This window comes from Saccopteryx leptura, chromosome 5 (assembly GCF_036850995.1).
Source record: "Saccopteryx leptura isolate mSacLep1 chromosome 5, mSacLep1_pri_phased_curated, whole genome shotgun sequence".
Lineage (NCBI taxonomy): Eukaryota > Metazoa > Chordata > Mammalia > Chiroptera > Emballonuridae > Saccopteryx > Saccopteryx leptura.
In genome coordinates, this window is record NC_089507.1 from 101,521,226 (window position 1) to 101,549,218 (window position 27,993).

At 39.0% G+C, this 27,993-nt stretch overlaps 1 protein-coding gene across 3 annotated transcripts in view; it reads right to left on the minus strand.

Annotated features, from left to right (window-relative positions):
- Positions 1-27,993, minus strand: part of LOC136405685 (aldo-keto reductase family 1 member C15-like) — a 470,894-nt gene that overhangs the window by 338,666 nt on the left and 104,235 nt on the right. The window contains exons 2-10 of one of the 3 annotated variants that reach the window (XM_066385161.1): positions 23,240-23,619; positions 11,293-11,460; positions 10,307-10,423; positions 9,056-9,133; positions 7,752-7,874; positions 6,158-6,267; positions 5,209-5,374; positions 2,953-3,035; positions 1,248-1,459 (exon numbers count right to left, since the gene is read on the minus strand). In XM_066385161.1, coding sequence (XP_066241258.1) covers positions 1,417-1,459; positions 2,953-3,035; positions 5,209-5,374; positions 6,158-6,267; positions 7,752-7,874; positions 9,056-9,133; positions 10,307-10,423; positions 11,293-11,460; positions 23,240-23,326 — 975 coding nt within the window. In that variant the 5' untranslated portion in view covers positions 23,327-23,619 and the 3' untranslated portion in view covers positions 1,248-1,416. Of the gene's footprint in view, positions 1-1,247; positions 1,460-2,952; positions 3,036-5,208; positions 5,375-6,157; positions 6,268-7,751; positions 7,875-9,055; positions 9,134-10,306; positions 10,424-11,292; positions 11,461-23,239; positions 23,620-27,993 lie in introns of those variants that run through there. The other 2 variants (XM_066385164.1, XM_066385160.1) reach the window with 2 other exon arrangements.

Sequence of the window (27,993 nt, forward strand, 5' to 3'; positions counted from 1 at the left end):
AAATTTTTGCCCAAGAGTCATTTTCACAGTGAAATTGTTTCAAATTATCTCATAATAGCACCTAAGAGTCCCACCCTCACCGTTACTTATTCTCCTCTTCTGCTTCATTTTTTTCACATCACTGTCAAGGATAATGAAGGACATAAGATTCTGACCTTACTAAAAAGCTAATAAATGAGCGTGTATGATTTCATGGGTGCTGGTAGAAGGCAGTTTATTACTCACAATAGCTGTAGCCAAGTAACAGCATTTTTTTCCACCTCTGTTGAGATATATGTTAGTTGACATATAACACTGTGTGAGTTTAGAGTATATGTGATGGTTTGATATATGCATACTGTGAAATTATTTCCCACAATAAGGTTAGCTGGGCTAGTTCCTTGAGTCCCCATTTCTACAGGGGTGAAGGAGCCATGAAAATAACCGAAGAGGCAATGGGTTGAGTTACAGGAGACAACCTGGGTCTAGGAAACCTGGACCCATGAGAGTGAGCATTAAGCATACTACCCTTTCTCCGGCAGGCAGTATTTTCTTCGTATTACTGAACACTGCCTTCCTTTCTCTGAAGACAGACACTTGGTCTCTAATCCAAGACTATACAAACTTCTTGAAAAAAAAGCAGTGACTCTGCTTATCAAGTGTACAAAACCCTGAGAGCCTATGCAGACTTATCTCCAATGGGCACTCCCCAGTTCTAACAGCCAAAAACTTTCTGTCTCCTTCATAGTCTTCCTTCACTGGACTGTAAACTCAAAACATTTCTTATTTGAATTTAATTCCTCCTGTTTTACTTACTGATAAAACAATGTCTGGCAGATAAAAAACTTTCATTAAAGATATGTTGAATGAATAAATAAATAAATGGCAAAATATGTAAAATCTAATTAATGCCAAAATGTAGGCAGATGATTATTAAAGTGAATAAATTAATAAGATGCACTGCTTTACAACAGTAAAATATAATAGTGAAATTTTTAAACAATATTTCATTGTTTGGAACAATATTTCAGCTAAGTATTAAAAAATATATAGAACTAATAGGTTGAAGATTATTTCAATGTTGTAAATAAAGACACACAAACACAATTTGTATAGAAAAATCATAAAGGAAAATGCATCCAAAGTTTCAGAATGTTTAAATAGACTAAGTATACATTATATTTATTCTCTTTCCTTTACTTTTTATTATCTGAATTTTCTGTAATTTCTATGTATTATACATTTTAATTATCAGGGAAACAACCATCTTCATTTGGAAGTATTTATTACAACATTTAAAAATATTTCAAAAAAAAAAAAGGGCAAGGTGCCTGGAACTACAGAACTGCTTTTAATCACTTCCACCAAGTGCAGGAATCCTCTCCACACCCTTAGAAGCAAGAGATGCTGGTGGGACTCATGGTGGATAGCTGACGGTCAATATTCTTCAGAAAATGGGTAATAAGGGTGATCAGCTGCACTGAAATAGAAAGAGAGATATTTTATTTGCTAACTCGGTCCCAGGATGTCAAAGGGAGGGTTTCTGTGGATGCAGTTAGGATGGGCCAAAAACTCTTCAGGTTACAACCACACCCTTCCTTCCACCTCAACACGCAGACATGCAGCTCCTGGTGTATGTGCCCGATTCCCACACTCGCATGCAGTAGATCACAGTTAGCCAGAGGATGTAAGTGCTACAGCTAAAAGGTGATGGTTATTTTGGCCCATGTGTCACTTTTGTCCCTGGATCATCAGAATGCTAATAGTGAAGACTCTGCTGCTCTTTTCAACAAATTCATTTAATAACTCAGGCTCCCTCCATTAAAGAACTTCTACTCTCTTGAGGAGATGAGATGTATGCTACCTGACCATACCTGCCAACTGTAATTACTGCTTTCAGAAATTAAGTTGGAATAAGGGGCTGGAGTCACTAGGGTCAATTAATTTCACAATCCATTTATATTTCAGTTTCATCAAATTTCATAACTGAGGAAAAGGAGTAACTGATAAGGATAAAATGCCAGCGGAGAGATACATCTGGGAGACAGAGATAGTGACTTGCGAAAGGAATGTGTAGTTAAGGAAAAATGCCACTGGCCCCTCCAGGAGGAGGTGGAAGCGGGTCCACATTATGACTTTCCCATACTTACCTTCATGGCCCCTCCTCCATAAAAAATATTAACGTTACATTTTATAATTGTGTTAAGACACAAATAAATAGAGTTCAGGCTGGATTCATTATTACATGGTCATTATCAATATAACCATGCTTTTTTCACTGAAATGTTAAAAAGGGCAAAATATCCTATGGGCCAGTCCTAAGCAACACTGAATCACAAGGAACTGTTTTCAAGGACAAGAACAAGGCAGTTATTATCAGTAGTGGTCTGATCACCACTAGACTGAAAATTAGAAAACATTGTTTAGAATTAACTTCAATTCCTTCCTTCTCTGGATGTAATTATTGTTCCCCTTCCCTTCCTCATAAACACCCATTGCCTTTGTCTCCCAATCCGAATGTTATTTGGGCTTCTGCCTATATTACTGATTACCAAAACCTACTCTTACTGATCTCAATAGATGACTGTTGCTTCTTACTTTGAATGGGCTTTTATTTTTAGATTAGCACCTTAGAAAGTACAGTGGGCCATAGGAACAGTGCCTTCTGTGTCAAGTAGGTAAGTCACAGCTGGGTGAAGGTATACCAGGCACAGAATTGAGAGCATAATAGTCAGGAACTCATCATGGCTAAAATTCTGGCCATTTACCTATAGTCTCTCCTGGGCCCCATTCACACATCTGTTGGGTAAGAAACTGATCCTAGAATAAACTTCTTTTCTCATGTCTCCAGAAAGCTCTTGTTTTTCTACATCAGAAATAAGACCTGTTTCCCTGATTTGAAAAAGCCAAGTACCCCTGCTAATCTGCCTGCTACAGAAAACAGTCAGGGAAAACAACCTAAAAATCACTTACAATGCAAGGTTAATATATCGGTAATTTTTGTTGAGGCCGTCAATGGCTTTCATGTCTTCTGGAGTCAATTCAAAGTCAAAAACCTGAAAAGACGGAAAGAGTTATATACACTTTGGAATAGTACTCAGGCAACAACAAAATGGTTGGATCTTGAAAACATTATATGGAGTGAAATAAGTAAATCAGAAAAACCAAGAACCGCATGATTCCATAAATAGGTGGGACATAAAAATGAGACTAAGAGACATTGACAAGAGTGTGATGGTTAAGGAAGGTGGGGGCACAAAGAAAACTAGATAGAAGGTGATGAAGGACAATGTGACTTTGTTGATGGGTATGCAATATAATTGAATGACAGGATAACCTGGACAACTTTTCTTTGAACATATATACCCTGATTTATTAATGTCACCCCATTAAAATTAATAAAAATTTATTTAAAAAAAAAAAAAAACACCTCTCCCCAAGGCAGCTAGTCTCCACCTGGGAACTGAGCACTTTCCAGCTGGACAGAGAAAGGAGGGCACGGGGGAAGCGTCCCTGTCATCACTTCCGGGTGCACCAGCCTGAGAACTCTCCTGTGTTCTCCACTCCTCCTTCCCCATTCCCTCTACTTCTTGGCTCCACTTCACATAAGAAAGACTTCTGTAATTCATCGAATCCAAATCTTTTTATGTGAATTGTTTACAAAAGAAAAAGAAAAGGAAATCTTTTTTATTTTTTTTTAAACAAAGAGATAGTTGGATATTCTGGAAAAATACCTGCTGACTGGACCAAACTTGAGTCTGGTTTCCCCTCCCCCTCACACTCCCTAAACTTAGACGTGGCCTGGAACAAAGCAAGTTTGGAAGGAAGAGCAACCCATGTGAAGACCTCTCCAAGAAGCTGTTGACCTCTAGAAAAGCATTCGCTGGTCAACTATTCAACCACATGCCTGCTCACTCCCTCCCTATCATGTTTACTCTACTATGAAAAAATCTTTCTAATTCATCTACAAGATACTTATAGATTCAACATTTAGGGAGTTCTTTCTTCTGAATAAAGTCTCTCTTACTTAAGCCCAGATTTATTTTTATTTCATGACACAAATTAAATCTTCCCTAAAATAATCAATTAATAGCAAAGAAGACTAATCTTTGATAAAAAATATTAAAGCAGGAAGCACATTACTTCATCCATGGGAAATTTTATAGAAAACTCAGTGTCTCTATCTATCTATATCTATCTAATTATCTATCAATCATCTATTGCTCCATCTTTTATTCATCTTAATAATATACTACAGAAATAACTTTGTTGTCACGGAGATATATATTAATGTGTTGAGTTGAACTAAAAAAATAATAAAACAAAATAAAAATGGATTTTTTAATTGGCTTGACAATGAGATTTAGATTAGACATTTAGATATTTCCATAAATTGAATGAATAAAACCTACACCTTCAAGATTTTGGAGTAAACCCATGATAAATAATGTGCTTTAAATGATATCTTTTGCTAATATTATACTCATGATGAAACTGTTAGCTGTTATTTCAAAATGGGATAGAGTTCACATAGTTTCTCATGAGGTTCACAACAAAATAAGTGAAGATCACTGATTGATCTAAGGGACTAGAAGATACATGAGGGAGAATTTAGGGGAAATTTTTATTCATTTATTTGTCAGTTTATAAACTTATATGTAGCTTCCTACCTGCCAGGAGTTTGCCAGGAAAAAGATGCTAAAAGATGACCCAGAGGGAGTCTAGGCATTTAGGATCTCACTGTCTAGAGAACACACTGACATAGAAACAAGTTTAGTTTAATAAGGAGAAAACTCCCTAACACAGCCATGCCAAGTGCAATGGTGAACCACAACTCTGCTGGGGTCCCAGTGGTTCAGCAAAGCAGCTAATCTTATTCGGGTTTGATACTGAAATACAAATAGGGGTTCATTATGTAGAGAAGATGAAAGAAAGGAACCAGGGTTGCAAAAGTTCTTTACTGCATGTTAAGATGCCTAAAATTGATAAAACAACAGAGATAAAATATACTCAGTGTCACACAACCAGGAAGCAGCAAATCTGCATTGGAGCCATAAAACATAGCACTGTGAAGCCAGTGCTCTCTCTCCCACTCTTCCAAGCTGCCCTGACAGCACAGGGGAGAAATGCATGGGAATAAATGAACATGGGTACATGCTGGAAGGTGAGAGACATGGCCCCCAGTACAGCACCCACTCCTCACTCTGGAGAGTTGGTGTCCAACTGTACCTGGAAGTTCTCTTTGATTCTCTTCTCATTGAAGCTCTTGGCCAGAACCACCACTCCCCGCTGCACTTGGTAGCGCAGGGCCACCTGAGCTGCACTTCTGTTGTGTTTCTTGGCAATGGCATTCAAGGTTGGGTCCTCCAGGAGAACAGGGCTAGCTTTGTCCACCCTGAAAACAAAATCAGAAAATGGAGATTTGAAGGATGTAGAACTGGAAATGGAGACTGTGCTGCCCCTGTGTGCCTAATTTCCCAGAAAACTGAAGAGAAATATTTGTTATGCAATATATCCATTAGTCAATATGTACAGCTAAGATTTATGCATGACAAGCTCTAAAAATTTTATCACAAAATCACTTTTAAAAATATTTTTGGGTGGAATTTGAAGTTGATGGATGCATGCATGAAACAAGACTGAAAGAACATCGATGACTGGAAGTTCAGTGAGGGCACTTGTTACACTATTGTGTTTGCTTTATTTATGTTTGAAGTTTTCCATAATAAAATGTTAAAACCTGCCTGACTGGTGGTGGCACAGTGGATGGAGCATAGTCTTGGAACACTGAGGTCCCAGGTTGGAAACCCCCAGGTCACCAGCTTAAGCATGGGCTTACAGGCTTGAATATGAGATCATCAACATTATTCCTGGTCTTTGAATTGAGCACAAAGGTCAGAGGCTTGAGCCCAAGGTCGTTAGCATGAGTAAGAGATTACTGGTTCGGCTGGAGCCACCCGACCACCACACCCCACTGAAGGCATAAACGAGAAGCAATCCATGAACAACTAAAGTGATGCAATTAGGAGATGATGCTTATCATCCTTTTCCCTTCCTATCTGTGTCTCTGTCTGTCTCTCATGTGCATACCTAAAAAAAATGTTAAAACCTAATTTTAAAGAAATGTTTCATCACCAATAGAGTTGCTGACTTAGGTCAACTCTGATATTCTTCTTACCAGCTTGGGTCTCTTTGGGTCCCCAGGGCACTGTAGGCAACAAGAACAATGTCCTTCGACTTGCAGAATTCCAGAAGTTTGCTCTGGTTGAGGTATGGGTGACATTCCACCTGTGAATTGCCGAGACAAGGAGGTATCAGAGTACATGAGCCCCATGTAAATTTGAAAAGCTTTTGAAGGAATACCCAACATATGCACCATATTTTTCAGATTGGTCATTTTCTTATGCACCTTCTGAAATACCTTCAAAGCTACTCGTCTTCAGAAATGATAAAACAATTTTCTAGTTAATTTTTGTTAGTGTTTAAAATAAAGACAGGCATAATGTTGTGACATCTACTTGTGCTTTTCTACATAAATAAACCAATTCCTTAGAAAAATGGCTGATTTCAGTACTGGGAAAAAAAGCTGCAAATTGACCTGAAATATTTTACATTTTAGAAAACTAAGAAGACAGAAAGAACACTGAGGGATGTCATCTGAAGAGGCATCTTCTGATTATAATGGCGATAATTTGAACATGAAAAGAAAGTAACTACATTTGTTGAAATTCAAGAATTCACAATAACGTATATGTGATCCTCAAGTTTTTAGATGTAACTCCAATTTATAAGAAAAACAAGACGGTAATGTGTTGTTCAATTGTATCCCAGGGATCCATCAGTGAAGCCAATTGTGAGGAAAAGTTTAAAAGAAAAAATGTCTAGTTTCTCTCCCAAATGAATTGAGAGACAGAGAGGAGGAAGGAGTGAGAAATATATTTTAACATATTATGAGTTATTTTCTACAAATAGATTCCTAAAAGTAAATAACTAAGATGAAGAATATAAATATTTAAATGGTTTCTTGCATAATTTTCAAACAGTTTTGAAAAAAGGGATATACAACTTTACAACAACATAGTGCTTGAGCATTAGCAGCAGTGTTATTTAAAAAAAACATATTTCTTTTAATTATGATTTATCTACTTCCTCACTTTGCACTGCTTTGCTTTTACCCGAACTTCCCCCTTACCATTCTGAACCTGATCCTGAGAGGTTTTCCAGGAACTCCACCTCATAAAACCCCACACCCTTTTCATCCCTAGGTCGATTGGCTGCTCCCAGCAGGATTCACCCATGGCTCACACAACTTTTCATGTATCTTCTTTTGATTTCCTAACACCACATGCTCCTCATTTCTTCCTCCCAGTCTGCCAACTTCTACTCAACTCCCTAACCAGAGCCTTAAATGTTGACTTTCCAACCCCTTCCCATTCATTCTTTGAACTTCCCTAGGAAAGGGAATCCATTTCAATGAGTTTAATTGCCACCCATAAAGCATGGACTCCCAAACATGTACCTCTAGCACTGACTGCCTGTCTGAGCTTCAGACCAACACTACTACCTGCCAACTTAGCCTCTCTACCTCAATATCTCCTGGGAAGCTCAAACCCATCTCAAAATAAATGCAGACAGAATCTTCCCATTCCACTCAACCTGTTCCTTCTCTAAAATTTCCAATTGCAATAAAAGGAATAATCATCTATGCAGCTGACATCAAGAAAGAATGTGAAGAGCAGAAAACAAAGAAGTTTCCATGGGCACAGGCTCACTTGGTTGCAGACGGGCTTGTACTTGAGCCCTGGCTTGTTCAGGATCATCTCCAGTAGTTTGCGATTGAAATTGGACACCCCGATGGACTTGGTTAACCCTGCATCCTTGCACTTCTCCAGGACCTGGGGAGAAAGGACATGCATGGCAAACCTTTAGTGAGGTACAGCTTTTCCATTTGACAGTGAACTTTTCAGAAACTGGAAATCTATCTTAACATACACGACAACTTATCTAAGCCAAACAGTTTTATCACTTGGGTATATCATTTCCTACAGTACGTTATTGCTATGTACACATAGCTCATGTCCTTGAATCTGTGACAGGCCCACCCAGGGCAATAAATAGACATTAAGATAATTTTAAATTCTGCTCAGCTCCCTGCCCCCATCCATGGTGCATATTTTGCTGTTAGGCACTTAATAGTTTCCTAACAAATGGTGTCATAGGTAAGGGCAAAGGGAAACTCTTAGATTTTCTATTGCTAAAAGGTTTTTCTGCTTTTTTCTTAGAAAGGTGAAACAAGTGAATAGAATAGAGTGTAGAAAGGTAGGGTTCACTCTCTTCCTGATAAGGGGAAAGCAGCTTCCCCTTCTCTGGTGTGTTTATCTGTCTTGGGGTAGAGCTGTAATTAATTCCTCTAGAGTTTGCTTCTGATGACGCCCTTATTAAGGCTTACAGACTCAACCTGATCAGTGCAGCAAAGAAACCCTTCTTACAGCCACAGAAGTTTACATTAAAAATAGACCTTAGTGGCACTGGCCTGTTGGCTCAGCGGTGGAGCATCGGCCCGGCATGTGGAAGTCCCAGGTTCGATCCCTGGTCAGGGAACAAAGGAAAAGCACCCATTTGCTTCTCCACCCTTCCCCCTCTCCTTCCTTTCTGTCTCTCTCTTTCCCTCCTTCAACCAAGGCTCCATTGGAGCAAAGTTGGCCCAGCTGCTGAGAATGGTTCCATGGCCTCCACCTTAGGCACTAGAATGGCTTTTGTTGCAACAGAGCAAAAGCCCAGATGGGCATAGTATCGCTCCCTTGTGGGCATGCTGGATGGATCCTGGTCAAACACATGTGGGAGTCTGTCAGACTGCCTCCCCGCTTTTAACTTTGAAAAAATACAAAAAATAAAAAAATAGACCTTAGCTATGATCTTATTCCACTCCCTGGCTTTATTGAATTGAACACAGGTACAGTGGAGTTCAGTGACATGAGAGCAGAAAGCAAATGGGGTGACAACCCATTTCATCTAACCCTTGTGCATTGATGTCTACCTTGTCACAGTGCCTTTTGATGGCAGTCGCAAAACTTACCTCCCATGTATCACGTAGGTCCACAGTCTCTAAAATAACCTTCCCATTGGCATCCTTTGGTAAAAGCTCCTCTCCAGGCTACAATACAGAGGGGAGAGAGGATGAAGAAGGATATTTTTTTTATATAAATTATTTTTTACTTTTTTTATTTATTCATTTTAGAGAGGAGAGAAAAAGGGAGGGAAAGAGAGTCAGAGAGGGAAAGAGAAGAGAGAGAGACAGAGAGAGAAGGTGGGGAGGAGCTGGAAGCATCAACTCCCATATGTGCCTTGAACAGGCAAGCCCAGGGTTTCGAACCAACGACCTCAGCATTTCCAGGTCAACGCTTTATCCACTGCGCCCCCACATGCCAGGCCGAAGAAGAATATTTAAAAAGAATGTTCTTCCTGGTGCCTAGGTAGTTAATAACACAAACTACAAAAGGCTGTTATTACTAAGCAGAGAGAGAGAGAGAGAGAGAGAGAGAGAGAGCGATGTGTAAGAGAATATATTGGGCAAAAGGAAGATCAGAATCAGCTGAGAGACTATAGCAAAGTACCTTGGCCTCAACCACATCCACCCTGTTATCCACATACTCCCCAAAAAAACTTCACTAAGAACGAGTTCTTCTAGAGTCAGAATTGATTTTATTTCAAAAGGACAGGCTGGTTTGGCTGATGGGACATTCCCTTACTAGTAAGAATATGTTTTAGTCTCAACTGATGATAACCCAATTCAGAGAGAGTAAGAACACCAGATGTGCTCAGCAAATGTCCACTGTAATAGGGGACTGGACAAGCAATGTCCAGAGTAGGCCATTTGTGCAATATGGGCCACCCCAAAAAGCTTCTCTCTTGAATGGGTGGGAAGGTTCATATACAAGAGACCCTCTTCTTAAAGACATGTGGATTTTCCATTCTGTCTCTTACTATCTTTTGTAACTCAGAGTTCTTGAGGACCCTCATCACTAAACCATTACAGACAGAAACACATCACCTAGACATGAGGGCAGTGTTCTGAACGCTTTGAAGTAAAGGCAGTGAGCTCATTGAATTTCTATCTTTCTGAAGACTATAGGATAAGAATAAAATGTCTTGATAGTGAGGTGACAAAACTGTCAATAAGGGTCGTAAATCTTTTAGCAGTTCTATCCAACACACTCACATCTACCTCTCACAGGAGGATCTCCCAAAATCTAGCTGGAGTGAGATAATGGAGGTGCAACAGCAGTTGTGAATATTCTTGATATTAACAAGGAAAACTAAAGCTGACCTTCATAGCTATTGGCACATGAATTATGAAGAGATCTACATAGTCCAGTTGAAGTTTCTTCAATGATCTTTCCAGGGCCTGTCGAACCAATTCTGGTTGAAAGAAAGTAGACCAAAGCTGCAGTAACCAAAAGAAACAAATAAACAAAAAATTGCTTATGATTCACACATTTGGGAACCAAAATTAACATCCTAGTTAAGAGACAGTGCTGGTCTCAGAGAAAGAAGTTCTGGGGCTAAATTTATGTTACTTAGTACAAATGAGGCTCTTAGTATAAATGAGAACACTGAAATTTATTTCAGTGATTGTAAGAATACTGTGAAGAAAATTTCACTGGGCCGGGAATAGCAACCTAACTGTTTCTGGGATTAGAAAACTCATGTCTGAAAGGAGAGTCAAGGAATGTCAGGCAAGGGGAAGTAGAATCTACTGCCCTACATAATAAATGCCTGGAAACAGGGCTGCTGAAAGGTCCACATCCTGGAAACGAGTCATCATTGATGGGGACACAAACAGGACCATTCTGCAATCTTTATGTTGGAAGCAGGGTTTTCCACAGAAGAAAATTGTTACAAAATTTGGTAAATCAGTGCTGCTTTGGGAACAGTATTTCTTAGTGTGGCTCATCTCTTGGATAATGTGTCAACCTCACTTGGATATGTCCTGAGAGAATTTTCTGCAGAATAAAAGGTGTGGACCACTCTATAATGGCTTGGTCAATTCACACAGTAGAAAAAAATTGTAAGCATCTTTATTTGTGCATGTGTTACAGGTGAATGCTGGCCTGTGTTTTGAAACACTGAGCAACTATGTCCCACCCTTAACACAATCCAGAGAAGAGCCATTCTTTTCTGCTCTGTGTTTTTATATAATGGACTTTTACGATGTTAAGAGGTAAATAAATAATTCAATTCAAGACCAAAGTTTGTTTTTTCAAAATAATGCATCTGCTCTGACAGTGACTTCTCGTCACTCGACCACAGCACCTTGGTGGTGTAGAATATGTCCTCTCTCTTCACTGTGCCATCCGCAATCTTCTCTCGGATAGCCTTGCCGACCTCCTCCTCATTTTCATATAAGTATGCTGCATCGATGTGACGGAAACCTACATCAATTGCCACTTTCGTCGCTTCAGTAGCCTTGCTCTTTGGAACCTGTAGCATATGATTAAGGAGGGTTGACAATTGGCCTGAATCAAAGAGAAGCAATTTATTTCCTTTAGAGCATGTTCACCTGCTGTTTCTACATGTATCCTGTTCCCTTTTTTGATGGGGCAAGACTTGGTAACAAACCTGTATTCTGGGGCATGGATTAAACCCCAATATAACCTCTAATTTAAAATAAATTAGTGAAAATGGCTTCTCCATGCAATCTGGACAATCAAGCAATTCAATACAGAATTTGTTCAACAGGCCCAAGAATACATTAGCATTCAGCACAATCTCTCATTCTCACTCTCAATTTCCCACATGGAGAATTCATGTTGCCTACTGGCAGAACTATAGGATCTTCCAGCTTAAAGAATATGGTTCCCCATGGAGAAAAACTTAATTAGGTTGGACGTCATGGAAATGGTGCCGTGAGCAGCGCGTCTGACAGATCTCCCCAAAATTTCAACAAATTTATCAACTAGAAACAGAAAAAATTTATCCTCAGAGCATTCTGGAGTTCCACACACACTGAAAGCAAAAGGACTGTTATCACTTGAATCTGAGAGATGGGTCAGAGCTGAGGGTGTGGAGGAAGCTAACTACCGCACAGACGTTCATTCAAGCTCAGGAGGGAGTACGCTTGTGGTGAGTCAACCCAACCGTGCAACTGCCCGCCCAAAGTCGGGAGCAACAGCCTGAGCGCTGCGAGCAGCCGCCCACGTGCCGTGAGAAACCACGCGCGCACGCACGCGCAGTCAGGTCGCAAAGTGAGCTCCCTTGCACTGCAAGTGTCCCCAGCTGCACGCGAACTGCAAGTGAGAGTCCCCAGCCACCAGCATGCCCAGAGCACTCAATTCGCTCGTGTGCCCTGAACGTCCCACTTGCCCACACGCCCAGAGCACCCCACTCGCCCACACACCCAGAGTGCCCCATTCTCCCACGCACCCAGTGCTCCCCAGCCGCCAGCAGCAAGGCAAGCGGGAAGGGCGTCAAAGCTATCTTCCCTACTCCAGAGATTCTCTCCATGGGCAGGGCACCTCACCAGCCATTCAAGATAACAATCAAGCATTGGGGGAGGGGCGCGTGGGCAGCTTGAAATACTTTCTGGAGCACAGTTGCTGGTCCAATCACTGAAATTAGCTTAACCCATGAAATCTGCGCACCCACGGGGCTCTAATTGATAAGATCTCTCTCAGTTCAACGATCCAAGACAAGAGGCGTGATATTTATTAGTGCCTCCTGCTAAAGGGCAGGGGGCAACTTCTGATGGATGAGCCTTCATATTCAGGGATATACGCTAACAAGAGGGACTTGGCAAATGTTAAGATCTATACAGCAAAGCAGCGACTAGTGCCTCTTCTTCCCAGCCAAAACAGGCTACAAAGTATGGAAAGCCTGGGTTGAGTGGTCCAACTGAATGCTAGGCACTGAACAGTCACCTTGACAACAATTGACTCCCAGCCCCACCTGATTACACTGGAGGCTCTGACTGCCAGAGCCTTACCCAGAGCCTTGTGCTGAGTGGGGATAGAGTGGGGATTTCCCAGCTCTTTGAGCCTCTTACTCCCCAGGCAGAAGCAATGGCAGCCTCATAGCTGGATCACCAGGCTGCTAATTCAGGAAGTGGAGACTAGGAGAGAGACTCCAGGAAAGCAAACTCTCTCATTGTTGGACACTGCAAATGCCAACAAGCCTTGACTACCAACGAGACTAAACCCAATTATATGACATGGCCATAGAATCCCATCAATTGCAAATCCCTACCTAAGCGTGACACAGGGGCAGAGCCTGGGGTACAGAGTCACCGACCAGGAAGAGGGAGAGAAAAGAAAAAGGAAGAAGTTAACCTCTCAAAATCAAGAAAAATCCACAGACTTTATAACTTGTTCCACTATTTTTTTGTTGTTGTTGTTTGTTTCTTCTATCTTATTGCCTTTATTATTATTACTTCTATTTCTTCCACCTCGGTCCTTTTATTCTCTGCCCATCTTATGCTTCCCTTTTCTTGAACTACACTACCCATGAGTGTTACATTTTATTTCTTTTCTTCATCCTTACTCTCCTTTAGGGTTACACTCCAAAACCCTTAACTCTCACTCTCTCCCCTTTTGTTTTTTTTTTTTTTCTTTTCCTTTTTTTCTTCCTTTGTTTTTCTCTTTTTCTTATTTTTTCATTTCTATTCGTTTCTTCTTTTCTCCTTTTACTTTTCGTCCCATTCAATCTTCAATCACGAACAAAATATTTAATTTGGGACTCAAGTTTTTTTGGGTTTTTTTTTTTTTGCTTTTGTTTTTGGTTTTCTTTTGTTTGTTTGTTTTTGTGGCATTTTGGGTACTTTTTACTTTGCTTTTTAACTCATTAGCATTCCTCCCAACCCAAGGTCTCCATTGTATTTAGACTTTGCTCCACTTAATACAACAGATTTTTACTTATTATTATTTTTTTCTTCTTTAATTATTATTTTTTTCTTATTTTTTGTTTCCTTCTTATCCATCTCATTATATCTCTTAGTCAACCATCACTTACAAGCAAATCATTTTATAGTTGTCTAAGATTTTCTCCTTTTTTTTAAATTTAGTAGGTCCCTACTCCCTTTTTTGCCCCTTGCACTCTTTACCCCAAATCAGGCCCTCTGTTATAGGCAGTTTTTGTTCCATTTAGCATAATATAATTCACAGGTCATCACAATATTTCCCTAAGGAGGGGAGAGGAGGGGAAGAGAAGAAAGAAAAAAGGGGGAAATAATAAATTATTACTGGTTTTTTTTGTGGGGTGTTTTTATTTTTTCCTTTTTTTTCTTTTTTTTTCTTTTTATTCTTTATTAATTCTAATTAGTGCTATCAACAAGACCACCCTCAGATGCCAATAAGAAAAAGGAAATCGAATATTATGGATACAAAAGATAGAGAGGTAACACAAATAGATATGTAAAAACCTATGGAGAAAAGATTTAACATATTGGAAACCTTGAAGCTAAATGACAGAGAATTTAAAATAGAAATCCTAAAAATACTCAGAGATATACAAGAAAACACAGAAAGGCAATTTAGGGAATTGAGAAAACAACTCAATGATCACAAAGAATATATTACCAAGGAAATTCAAATTATAAAAACAAATCAAACAGAAATGAAAAACTCAATTCATGCGCTAAAAAATGAGGTAATAAGCTTAGCGAATACAACAGCCCAGATAGAAGATAAGATTAGTGAAATAGAAGACAAGCAACTTGAGGCACAAAAGAGAGAAGAAGAAAGAGACTCAAAAATAATAAAAAACAAGAAAGCCCTACAGGAATTGTCTGACTCCATCAAAAAGAATAACATAAGAACAATAGGTATATCAGAGGGAGAAGAGAAAGAAAATGGAATGGAGAATATACTCAAACAAATAATAGACGAGAACTTCTCAAGCCTGTGGAAAGAACTAAAGCCTCAAATTCAAGAAGCAAACAGAACACTGAGTTTTCTTAACCCCAACAAACCCACTCCAAGGCACATCATAATGAAGATTACACAAACCAATGACAAAGAAAAAATTCTCAAGGCAGCCAGGGAAAAGAAGAGAACAACATATAAAGGAAGGCCTATTAGATTATCATCAGATTTCTCAGCAGAAACTCTACAAGCTAGAAGAGAGTGGACGCCAATATTTAAAGCCCTTAAAGAGAGGAAATTTCAGCCAAGAATACTATACCCATCAAAGCTATCCTTCAAGTACGAAGGAGATATAAAAACATTCACAAATACAGAAAAGATGAGAGAAATTATCATTAGAAAGCCCCCACTCCAGGAAATACTAAAGGGGGTTTTCCAACCATATTCAGAGAACAAAACAAAACAAAACCACAAGTAACAGCTCCACCAAGAACACAATAAAACCAAATTTATACTGTGACAACAAAAGAAAAAAAGGGGGGAGAGGATGGAGATTAACAGTAGCAAAGGACGATGAAGCGCAGAAATACTCATAAGATAGGGTACTACAATGAATATGGTAGGTACCCTTTGCATTACTTAATGGTAACCACCCTTGAAAAAACCACCACAAAAACACTTGACTTAAAAAAGGTAGCAATAGAGGAAAGAAGTATGGAATACAAACAAACAAAAACAAATGATAGAAAAACAAAAGAGAAGAATCAAACAAGATACAAAACTAACAAAAAGCAATTTATAAAATGGCAATAGGGAACCCACAAGTTTCAATAATTACACTAAATGTAAATGGATTAAATTTACCAATAAAAAGACACAGAGTAGCAGAATGGATTAAAAAAGAAAATCCAACTGTATGCTGCCTACAAGAAACACATCAAAGCAACAAGGATAAAAACAAATTGAGATTGAAACAATACTCCAAGCAAACAACACCCAAAAAAAAGCAGGTGTAGCAATATTCATATCTAATAATGCTGATTACAAGACAGAAAAAGTACTCACAGACAAAAATGGTCATTTCATAATGATTAAGGGGACACTGAATCAAGAAGACATAACAATCCTTAATATATATGCTATATATGCACCAAACCAAGGAGCACCAAAATATATAAGACAGCTACTTATTGACCTTAAAACAAATACTGACAAAAATACAATCATACTTGGATACCTCAATACACCGCTGACGGCTCTAGATCGGTCATCCAAACAAAGAATCAATAAAGATATATTGGCCTTAAACAAAATACTAGAACACCTGGATATGATAGACATCTACAGAACACTTCATCCCAAAGCGACAGAGTATACATTTTTCTCTAGTGTACATGGAACATTCTCAAGAATTGACCATATGTTGAGCCACAAAGACAATATCAGCAAATTTAGAAAAATTGAAATTGTACCAAGCATATTTTCTGATCATAAAGCCTTGAAACTAGAATTCAACTGCAAAAAAGAGGGGGAAAAACCCACAAAAATGTGGAAACTAAACAACATACTTCTAAAAAATGCATGGGTCAAAGAAGAAATAAGCACAGAGATCAAACGATATATACAGACAAATGAAAATGACAATACAACATATCAGAATCTCTGGGATGCAGAAAAAGCAGTAATAAGAGGAAAGTTCATATCACTTCAGGCATATATGAACAAACAAGGGAGAGCTCAAGTAAACCACTTAACTTCACACCTTAAGGAACTAGAAAAAGAAGAACAAAGACAACCCAAAACCAGCTGAAGAAAGGAGATAATAAAAATCAGAGCAGAAATAAATGAAATAAAGAACAGAAAAACTATAGAAAAAATCAATAAAACAAGGAGCTGGTTCTTTGAAAAGATCAACAAAATTGACAAACCCTTGGCAAGACTCACCAAGGAAAAAAGGCACAGGACTCAAATAAATAAAATCCAAAATGAAAGAGGAGAAATCACCACAGACATCATAGATATACAAAGAATTATTGTAGAATTCTATGAAAAACTATATGCCACCAAATACAACAATCTAGAAGGAATGGATAAATTTCTAGAACAATACAACCTTCCTAGACTGAGTCATGAAGAAGCAGAAAGCCTAAACAGACCAATCAGCAGGGAGGAAATAGAAAAAACTATTAAAAACCTCCCCCAAAATAAAAGTCCAGGCCCAGACAGTTATATTAATGAATTCTATCAAACATTCAAAGAAGACTTGGTTCCTATTCTACTCAAAGTCTTCCAAAAAATTGAAGAAGAAGCAATACTTCCAAACACATTTTATGAGGCCAACATAACCCTCATACCGAAACCTGGCAAGGATGGCACAAAGAAAGAAAATTACAGACCAATATCTCTAATGAATACAGATGCTAAAATACTAAACAAAATACTGGCTAATCGAATACAACAACATATTAAAAAAATAATACATGCCTGACCTGTGGTGGCGCAGTGGATAAAGCGTCGGCCTGGAAATGCTGAGGTCGCCGCTTCGAAACCCTGGGCTTGCCTGGTCAAGGCACATATGGGAGTTGATGCTTCCAGCTCCTCCCCCTGTCTCTCTCTCCTCTCTCTCTGTCTCTCTTTCTCTCTCCTCTCTAAAATGAATAAATAAAAAAAAATAAAAAAAATAAAAAAAAGGATGTCTGTTTCTGAAAAACTTACTATGAAAAAAAAAATAATAATAATACATCATGATCAAGTGGGATTCATCTCAGAATCTCAAGGATGGTTCAACATACGTAAAACGGTTAACGTAATACACCATATCAACAAAACAAAGAACAAAAACCACATGATCTTATCAATAGATGCAGAAAAGGCTTTTGATAAAATACAACACAATTTTATGTTTAAGACTCTCAACAAAATGGGTATAGAAGGAAAATATCTCAACATGATAAAGGCCATATATGATAAACCATCAGCCAACATCATATTAAATGGCATAAAACTGAGGACTTTCCACCTTAAATCAGGAACAAGACAGGGTTCTCCACTCTCTCCACTTTTATTTAACATGGTGCTAGAAGTTCTGGCCAGAGCAATCAGACAAGACAAAGAAATAAAAGGCATCCATATCGGAAAAGAAGAAGTAAAGGTATTACTTTTTGCTGATGATACGATCCTATACATCGAAAACCCGAAGGACTCAACAAAAAGATTACTAGAAACAATAAACCAATACAGTAAGGTTGCAGGATACAAAATTAACATACAAAAGTCCATAGCCTTTCTATATGCCAACAATGAGATATTAGAAAACGAACTCAAAAAAATAATCCCCTTCACGATTGCAACAACAAAAACAAAATACCTAGGAATAAACATAACAAAGAATGTAAAGGACCTATATAACGAAAACTACAAGGCATTGTTAAGAGAAATAAAAAAAGACACACTGAGATGAAAAAATATTCCTTGTTCTTGGATAGGAAGAATAAATATAATTAAAATGGCCATATTACCCAAAGCAATATATAAATTTAATGCAATTCCCATCAAAATTCCTATGACATTTTTTAAAGAAATGGAACAAAAAATCATCAGATTTATATGGAACTATAAAAAACCCTGAATAGCCAAAGCAATCCTAAGGAAAAAGAATGAAGCTGGGGGCATTACAATACCTGATTTTAAACTATATTATAGGGCCACAATAATCAAAACAGCATGGTATTGGCAGAAAAATAGACACTCAGACCAATGGAACAGAATAGAAAGCCCAGAAATAAAACCACATATATATGGTCAAATAATCTTTGATAAAGGAGCCAACAACACACAATGGAGAAAAGAAAGCCTCTTCAACAAATGGTGTTGGGAAAACTGGAAAGCCACATGCAAAAGAATGAAACTCAACTACAGCTTGTCCCTGTGTACTAAAATTAATTCAAAATGGATCAAAGACCTAAATATAAGACCTGAAATAATAAAGTACATAGAAGAAGACATAGGTACTAAACTCATGTACCTGGGTTTTAAAGAGTCAGGTTTTATGAACCTGACTTCAATGGCAAGGGAAGTGAAGGCAAAGATAAATGAATGGGACTACATCAGAATAAAAAGTTTTTGCTCAGCAAGAGAAACTGACATCAAAATAAACAGACAGCCAACTAAATGAGAACTGATATTTTCAAACAACAGCTCAGATAAGGGCCTAATGTCCAAACTTTACAAAGAACTCATAAAACTCAACAACAAACAAACAAACAATCCAATAAAAAAATGGGAAGAAGACATGAACAGACACTTCTCCCAGGAAGAAATACAAATGGCCAACAGATATATGAAAAGATGCTCAGCTTCATTAGTTATTAGAGAAATGCAAATCAAAACTACAATGAGATACCACCTCACCCCTGTTAGATTAGCTATTATCAACAAGACGGGTACTAGCAAATGTTGAAGAGGCTGCGGAGAAAAGGGAACTTTCATCCACTGTTGGTGGGACTGTAAAGTAGTACAACCATTATGGAGGAAAGTATGGTGGTTCCTCAAAAAACTGAAAATAGAACTACCTTATGACCCAGCAATCCCTCTACTGGGTATATACCCCAAAACCTCAGAAACATTGATACGTAAAGACACATGTAGCCCCATGTTCATTGCAGCACTGTTCACAGTGGCCAAGACATGGAAACAACCAAAAAGCCCTTCAATAGAAGACTGGATAAAGAAGATGTGGCATATATACACTATGGAATACTACTCAGCCATAAGAAATGATGACATCAGATCATTTACAGCAAAATGGTGGGATCTTGATAACATTATACGGAGTGAAATAAGTAAATCAGAAAAAAACAAGAACTACATGATTCTATACATTGGTGGAACATAAAAACTAGACTAAGAGACATGGACAAGATTGTGGTGGTTACCAGGGGAGGGGGGAGGGAGGACACAGGAGGGAAGGAGAAAGAGAGTTGGGGAGGGGGAGGGGCACAGAGAAAACTAGATAGAGGGTGAGGGAGGAAAATCTGACTCTGGGCGAGGGGTATGCAACATAATTTAATGACAAGATAACCTAGACATGTTTTCTTTGAAGATATGTACCCTGATTTATTAATGTCATCCCAGTAACATTAATAAAAATTTATTAAAAAAAAACTTAATTAGGTAACACAGAAAGGATTCCACGTAAAGCAATGCTATGGCTTCTCCCTAGTCCTTCAGAGTCCATGCACCAGGATATGCTGAGTTTGAAAAGAAATGAATATAAGAACAGTGGTCATTAATCCTGCTTTTCAGAAGAAGCATGGCCCCTATAAAATGGTGGTAGGGAGGAGCATGTCTAGAGTTCAGGAAATTCACTATGGAAGCTCTTGGTGCTTCCATGCCTGGCAATAACCATGAAGAACAATGTTAGCATTTACCACCAGGTGTGGTAACCAGGTGCTCAGACCTGGTAGTGAATACCCCATTAGACAAGCAGCTTAGGCCAACAGAGCATGACTGGAATCTAGAATGGCTGGCACAGGGGGCAAGGAAAATTATAATGGCTTTGGACCCAACTGGAGCTAGTCTTGGTTTGTTGTTGTTATTGTATACATACACAGACAGATTATTTAATGACAAGATCATGAATATTTTTTAATGTTGCTTCAACTTTTAAATTAATTCCCGTTTTTCACAGGAAAACATTTAAACCCCTCTGCCTGAAGTACTTCTCTCTACATCAGGCAATTTTTTGTCCTCTGTCTTCAGTCCTCTGTGCCTTCTGTTTCACTATGGGTGGTGGTCAGGGGAGAAGCAGGCTATGTGAGGCCACCCCTTGATCAGCATCAGACCTTTTGTGAGCACACTGAAGAGGAAGGATGTCTCTTCTGTTTGAATGAAGCCGAACCCACCGTTCATTAGAATGCCTGTGTCTGATATCAAGCCTTGCTTAAGATCAACTCACCTCCTCCTGATGCCTCCCCAGATCACCTCAGCTGACATAACCCTCCCTCATCCTGAATATCTCCACTTCCACTGGCATTTAGAGATATAATATCGAGCATTGTTAGATAGCTTTTCAGCTTGCATCAACTGTCTTTCTCTAGTTGTCAAGATGCCAGAGAGCAGAAATTACTTCGGTGCAAACTCCGTGCCTGCTAGGGTAGATTTTAACATCAAGTAGAAGTTTACTCTTGACTGTTAAATTGGTTAATAATTGATTTAGTAATTAATAATTAAATATTCTACCTGGATTATTTTGGCAGTCATACCCATGAAATAAAAAATATTGTTTTTTTCTGCCCACCAAGCCAAACACTGGTTTATTAAATTTAATATTTATTTTAGCCTCTGAGGTCACTAAAATCAACATGTTGATTGCACATACGGGGTTACATGAGGCTGTCCTCTGGTGAGCATGGGAACTTCTGTGCAAAGACTGAGAGGACAGGACACCTGGGCCAAACCCAGGAAAACCTAAAGCAAGAGTGGTTGGAGGCCGAAGGAGATGCCCAGAGAACTGGCTGCTGCTTCTCACCTCAACACACAGCTGCTGCCGGTGGGCAGAGTCAGCCAGACATTTACACAGCCTGCCTCAATTTCTAATGGTAGATGCCTAACTGACAAAATCTGAGACACTGAGTTTGCACGTTTCCCAGAAAACACACCTGACCGAACAAAAGAAGTCACATGCAGGATCCCTGGACCATGCTTGCTGCTCCTGCCAACATTCACAGTAAATAGTTGATGAGTCAGGGGAGTTGGAATTAGAAAAAAAACTCTGATGAGAATGTGAAAGATGCTTCTTTTACACTTTTTACCTTTCGTACTGTACTAAGCAGATGTACCTGTTACTTTTATTCTTGTGAGGGAGATATGAGATATTTTGTTCTATTCTCTGTCTTTAACAAGAGTAATGAAAGTTGACTGTAATAATTATAAGACATAACCTGTTCTTAAGCTGTAACACTGAATATATGGATAATTATGTCATTGAAAATCAACTGGCCCTGTCTGACAGCTATTAGCTATCGATATTTTATGTCATAGCTCTACCAAGATAGAATGGAATGGTCTCTGTCACTTATGGAGTATTCTCACCTATGCAATCCCAAAGTTGCCCCTCCCCAACCTTGACTACAGTTTGGCACTTTAAATGTATTGCTGTCAACCATGGGGATGTGTGAATAATAAATCTGATGAGAAGCACAATTCCGTCTACATTGTAACTTATGCCTCCTAAGGTTTCCTTTCTAAATGCCCAAAATTTGAAGGCCTGGCCAGGTTGTTTAAAGAATAAAGCATCAAACCTGTACAGCAGGGGCTGCAGGTTCAAATTTTGGTCAGGGCACATGAGAGAAGCAATCAATGAGTACACAACTAAATGGAACAACCATGCGAAACAAGTTGATGGTTCTCTCTCTCTCTCTGTATCTTCTCCCCTCTTTCTCAAATCAATGGAAAAATTAAAATAAGTAAATAAATAAATAAATACTTAACCCTTGTAATAACAGTGGCTTCTTATATAACAGAGATTTTAATGACAAATTCTCTAGCAAATACGTTCAGCCCCACTACCTCACAAAAAGAACCATGTTACCTGTCCTCTCCTCCTGGGCTCCCTGCCCATCAGTTCTCAGATAGAGCAGAATACACTGACCAAGGAGGAGATGTGTCCAAGGAGAGCTTCCAAGCTTATATTCAAAACAAGAGAGAAATAAGATGAATCATAGTACTTACCTGCGCTAGCTGTTGCTGAATTGAAGAAAGTAATGTAGGTAAAGTATTTAAAATATATGGTAAGCATCCTATGTACATTAAGTTACCAAAAAATAACAGTAATATTGATAATAATAGATATAATCCACCCACAGAAGTATCATGTCTGACTCCCCAGATTCAACAGCTCATCATTCCATTTATTTTATTTATTTTTTAACAGAGACAAGAGAGAGAGACATGAACAGATAAAGAAAAACAGGAAAGGAGAGACTCATCTCTTTGCATCAATTCTTTGTTGCAGCTCCTTAGGAGGTTATAGCAGTGAGTGACCCTTTGCTCAAGCCAGAGACCTTGGGCTTCAAGCCAGTGACTTCTGGTCAGAACAAGTGACCCATTGCTCAAGCGAGTGACCTTTGAGCTCAAGCCAGTGATGATAAGGCTATAATCTCATGCTCAAGCCAGTATAGCTGCTCAAGCTGGATAAGCACCGGAGTTTCAAACCCGATTCCTATGTGCCCCAGTACAGCACTTTTTCCACTGCACCACTGACTGGTCAGGTTCATCATTTCATTTAGTACAAAATCAGAGGTGGTAAAATGGAGGCCTCACGAATCCTTCCAAATCACACACTATGTACTAGGCCCTTCTAAGGCTGTTTGCATCCTACTCCTGGTCCCCTGAGTTTCACTTACACCTTCAGAAGCAGCAGTGCCAAGTCCAAGCACTGGCATGAAGTGCCCATCATTCAATTTCACAGAACGACTACGTTTGGGGTTCATCACTGTTTACAATCCTGGTGAAGCTGACTCTGTCTTTCCGTTCTTTTCTGGACTGCAACAGAAATAGAAGACAAGGCTCCAGCATTTTTTATTTATGCCAATCACAAGCAAGGCGGCGCTGGGATGGCAGCTGTCCAGGGTTACGTAATGAAATGAATGATACACTGATTTCCTTGTTCTTCTTCCAGCTCCCTGCACGCACAGTGCACACAGCTCCCAGGAACAGTGTACGGAAATGTCATGCATATTAGAGGAGTTAGCATGTTCTCTCTGGCATTGCTCACCCTGAATTCCTAAGTTAAAAAAGAAATAAGTAAGTAACCATGTCAAGTTGTCTGTGATAATCACAGCAGACTTACACCACAAGATGCAAAATAGTCATTAGATTAGTCATTTTTAAACACTAAGTCTACTATATTACTTGAGTTGTTTTTACTCTTCATGTGGTAAAAATACCATTTTTTTAAAAAGATACTATTCAGAATTTCCTGAACAGAGCTCCATGGTTGGTCCAAAGCTCACATATAACAAAATTCCCTAGCAATCCACAACATCTAGTTTCATTATCTTTTCCCCCTGAATCAATACCTCATTCCATCCTCTGATTCTGTATCTTGTTTCTTGAATAATTTTGACAAGACAAAAATAGCCAGAAATCTAGGATGAATTTCAGTAGTTCTGCTTTCTTTCAGCTACACCTCCTCCTGAAATAGCCTACTCAATCTCCCCTCATGCGCGTCAGTATTTTGCATTCTGACTCACCCTAAAAGTCCGTTCTCCTGTCCACATCTTATATGATCTCGCTGGAGGGGTAATCACCCTTCTGTGCGCTCACATGGTGACAGAATCAATTAATGCAGTTCAAAAAGACATATTAGTGAGATTATACTCTCAACTAATCAGAAATTTCTGCTAGATAGTAAAACCCCTAAATGTTGCTTTGTTTAATGTTACCATTAGGCCGTTTTTCCCCATCCTGTATTCATTTGTGCAGTTGCTGTGTTGCAGCCAACCACAAGATGTATCATTAGTTTTCATCTTATTTTCAACCCATTCCTCTGGCTGGTCATGGTTCAAAATTCTGATTCCATTATTCCATGTATTTAGTATTTATCACAACTATTAATTTGATGAGTATGCTTTTTATATTTTTATTGTAAAATAAGGGCTAAATCTCATGTCAGATCCTAAGAAAATTCTCACATTTGATATTAATGGCCTTGAGTACATCATTCCACAGGTTGTAAATCTGCCTAATACCCTCTGCAATAATTACCTGTATTTTGCACTAAACATCTTGCTTAAGTGCAGAGACACGATTATTTTTTCTTACTTCCTGGTTCAGCAGCCCAGGAACTTTCTTAGTGAGAAATAATGGCTCGATTTCTTCCTTAGTCAACTCATACTAGGCTACCAGGCTCTCTGCTTCTCTTTTAAAAAACTCATAAAACTTGCATTTAAACATTATCCTAAAACATTTCTAGAGGTTGATATCATGCCTGACAGCATATGGTTTTCAGAATCTATCTTCCCTTTGCAGCTGGGAAGATATTTAGTGGTTACTTCCGATACTTCTATTTTTGAAGGGTTCTCAAAGGTTACCAATCTGAGAGGATGCTTTCATGGAGCTCATGGTCCATTAGGGGAGCAGTGACCACTTCCAGATGGCCTCAGTGGTACCTGCCTCCCTATATTCATGCCTTGCTGTAACACTCCATCCTTGAATGTGTATAGTACTTGCGACCTGCTTCAAGGTAATAAAATATTATAAAATCAAAGATATGATTTCTATAAGTAGGTGAAATAAGATTGTGATGTCTACCTTGCTATCGAGTCTGTTGTTTCTCAGCTTGCATACTTTGATAAAATAAGGGGCCATGTTTGGAAAGGCCCATGTGGCAAGGAGTTGCAGATAGCCTTTTGAAACCAGCTGGCATGAACTGAGACCTTCATACCAACAGGTGCCAAGTAACTGAACTGTGCCAATCACCATCTTGGAAGTGTGACTGGAAAGAAGATCTGGCCATTTGAGTAGGCCTAGAGCCAGCTGGTATCATGTCGGTTCTTGACTTCATGCAGAAAAAAATTTCACATAACAAGTTTGGGTGATTTTGGGAGTATGTTTATTAAAGCTGGGACAGTGAAACACTGGAAGGATTTAAGGTAAAAGAAGCAATAGTAAAGTGCCTAGGCATTGTTCTGCTTTGGCTTCCTAGGAACGTTATAGGAAAGAAGTGAGCAAAGGTAGGGTTGTTGTTGACTCACTGAGAAATAAAGGTCACAGTGATAGAAGCGATCCAAAGCAGAACTTCTATTAGCTCACTGTAAAGTCTGAGAAAAGGGGGCTGTAGAGTAAGGCTCAGGGGATGAGCCCAGGACAAGCTGCTACTTCCCCCCTACTCCCCTGTTTGCAAGTCTCTGGGGTACTTTATTATTTAGCAGAAAGGAAGTAAAAATTTCACGCCCAAAAAAGGGTAGGGTCATGCTCTAGACCAAGTCCATGCTGGGTTTTTGTTTTGAGAGTTTTTATCTTTTTTCTGCAAGTGAGAGTGTTAAGTCAGACCCCCAGCAAAACACTCACTAGCTATCCAGATGTGCCCTTTAACATGCTGATTCATCAAAATGAGTGCATAGGAATTATTGTTTGATTATTCTTTGATCAGATTTACTGTTTTTAATTGTATCTTGGGTCTCTCTGATTCTATTTATATTTTTGTTATTTGTTCTACTGATTTCATCCGTCCTTGGGTTTGGCTGATACAAACAGCATTAATTGGGTCTCTGACCATGATTTCCCTGACCAGGGTGATTGAAATTATTCACTCTATGGTCACAGAGAAGAGGTGCAAACCTTTTGTTCTCAAGCGCATTTGGTTAGGGAAGATAAGGTCTTGAGATTCACTAACTGGCTGTAAAATAATCAAATTAGTTAGCCTTGCTGATCCTGTTTCAGTTTCTCCACTCCACTTGCCCAAGACCTTTCCTAGTTTCTTACTATCCTGCCTCAGAAGTAGACCTTCCCCAGTTGACCCTTAAAGATGTGACCCCAGCAATGGCTGACACTTTCATTGCCAGCCACTGAGGAATCTGAGTGGAAGACCTAGTTCAGCTGTGCCATGCTGCATAACACATTTTTCCAAACTGGCAACTTAAAGCTAACCCAGGGTGACAGATATAATGGCACTTAAAGTTCAGCATAGGGAGACAGGACATATAGATTCCTAGAACATGTGAGAGAAGATGGGTATCCCAGCCCGTGTGTAATAGAGATGCTTTCAGAGTGTGACCTCTGCATGGTTTCAGGATGACTTATAAATATTTAAGAATTGTATAAACATGTATTTTACTTAACATTACATATTTAATTGAGTATCTATAATACACAAGATGTGGTTGTAAGCATTATGTACAAAATAGACAAAGAATATATCTGCCCTTTAGGTAGTGATGTTTCAGTAATCAGACAATAAACTAATTAATATACAGAAGGAAGATCATATTACATGCTAAAAAATACTGAGAGAACTAGCTACTTCAGATTGTCAACACATATGAAGAGAAATCTATGTGATATTTCCTGATCTGTACAACAGATGCCTCACCTCTGTCTTCCTCTGCAAACCTGCCCCACCATTTCTCACTTTCTGCATGTTTGTGCACATTTTCCCACCTCACTTATTCCTTCTTCAATTTCCAGTGTAAGCAAGGACTGAACAATGACAGCTAGCCACATGCCTGAGTCCTCCAGAGCTAAGTAAGATTTTTTTCTCCTCCCAGAGCAGACCCCAGTAAACAGCATCACACTAGTACTGTACTGAGGGAGAGGAGGGCTGGGCTTTCTCTCAGGGCCCAGCAGCGATAGTAAGTCAATTACCCTGGAAGGAAAACGGGTGTGCCAGCCTTTTGGTATCAAGTATTATCTGAAAAAGGCAGGACTTTTTTAAAGTATATTGATAGAAAAAAAAGGAGCTACGATGGAAGCCAAAAGCTAATAGGAGCTGGATGGAGTCCCAGTGATTCTAAAGAAGCTTTAACCAAATTGAGGACAAAGTTCAATTTGGTCTCCAAATCTGAAATAAAATGTGACTCAGGATGAGAAAAGTATTCACATTGCATGGGAATAAAATGTCACACACGGACAGAATCCTCCCTCAACAGGGTGAGGTAATCCATTGAGAAGCAGCAAAAAGAAAATTTGCTGAATAAGAGGCAGGGAGGGAACCTGTTTCAGCCTGACTTCACCACCCATACAAGCAGAGCAGATAAAGATATTGCCTTTAAGACCCTTGCCAAGTTCTCAGCTAGGAGAGCATCTGGGCATACATGTCTTGATCTCCCAGATGAAGTCTCCCTGAGATGCAGAGGACTCCCTCCTTCCCACCAATGGGTTCTGCACTCCAGTGTCTCCCCCTTTAAGAGGTCCTCTCTGCCAGATCACTCTAATTAAAGAACTGCCCATTCTCCATACCTCCTCCTCTTCTCACACGTTTTATTATTTCTTCAGAATGATTGCCACTCTCTAAAATGATCTTAACTGCTCATTTATTTGCTGGTGTGTTTTCAAGAGTATTGGATTAACCCTGAACCTAGAAAGGCACTCAGCACATAGTTCAATAAAAATTTGTAAAATGAATACAATTGACCTCTGAGCATACTCTCATTTGCTA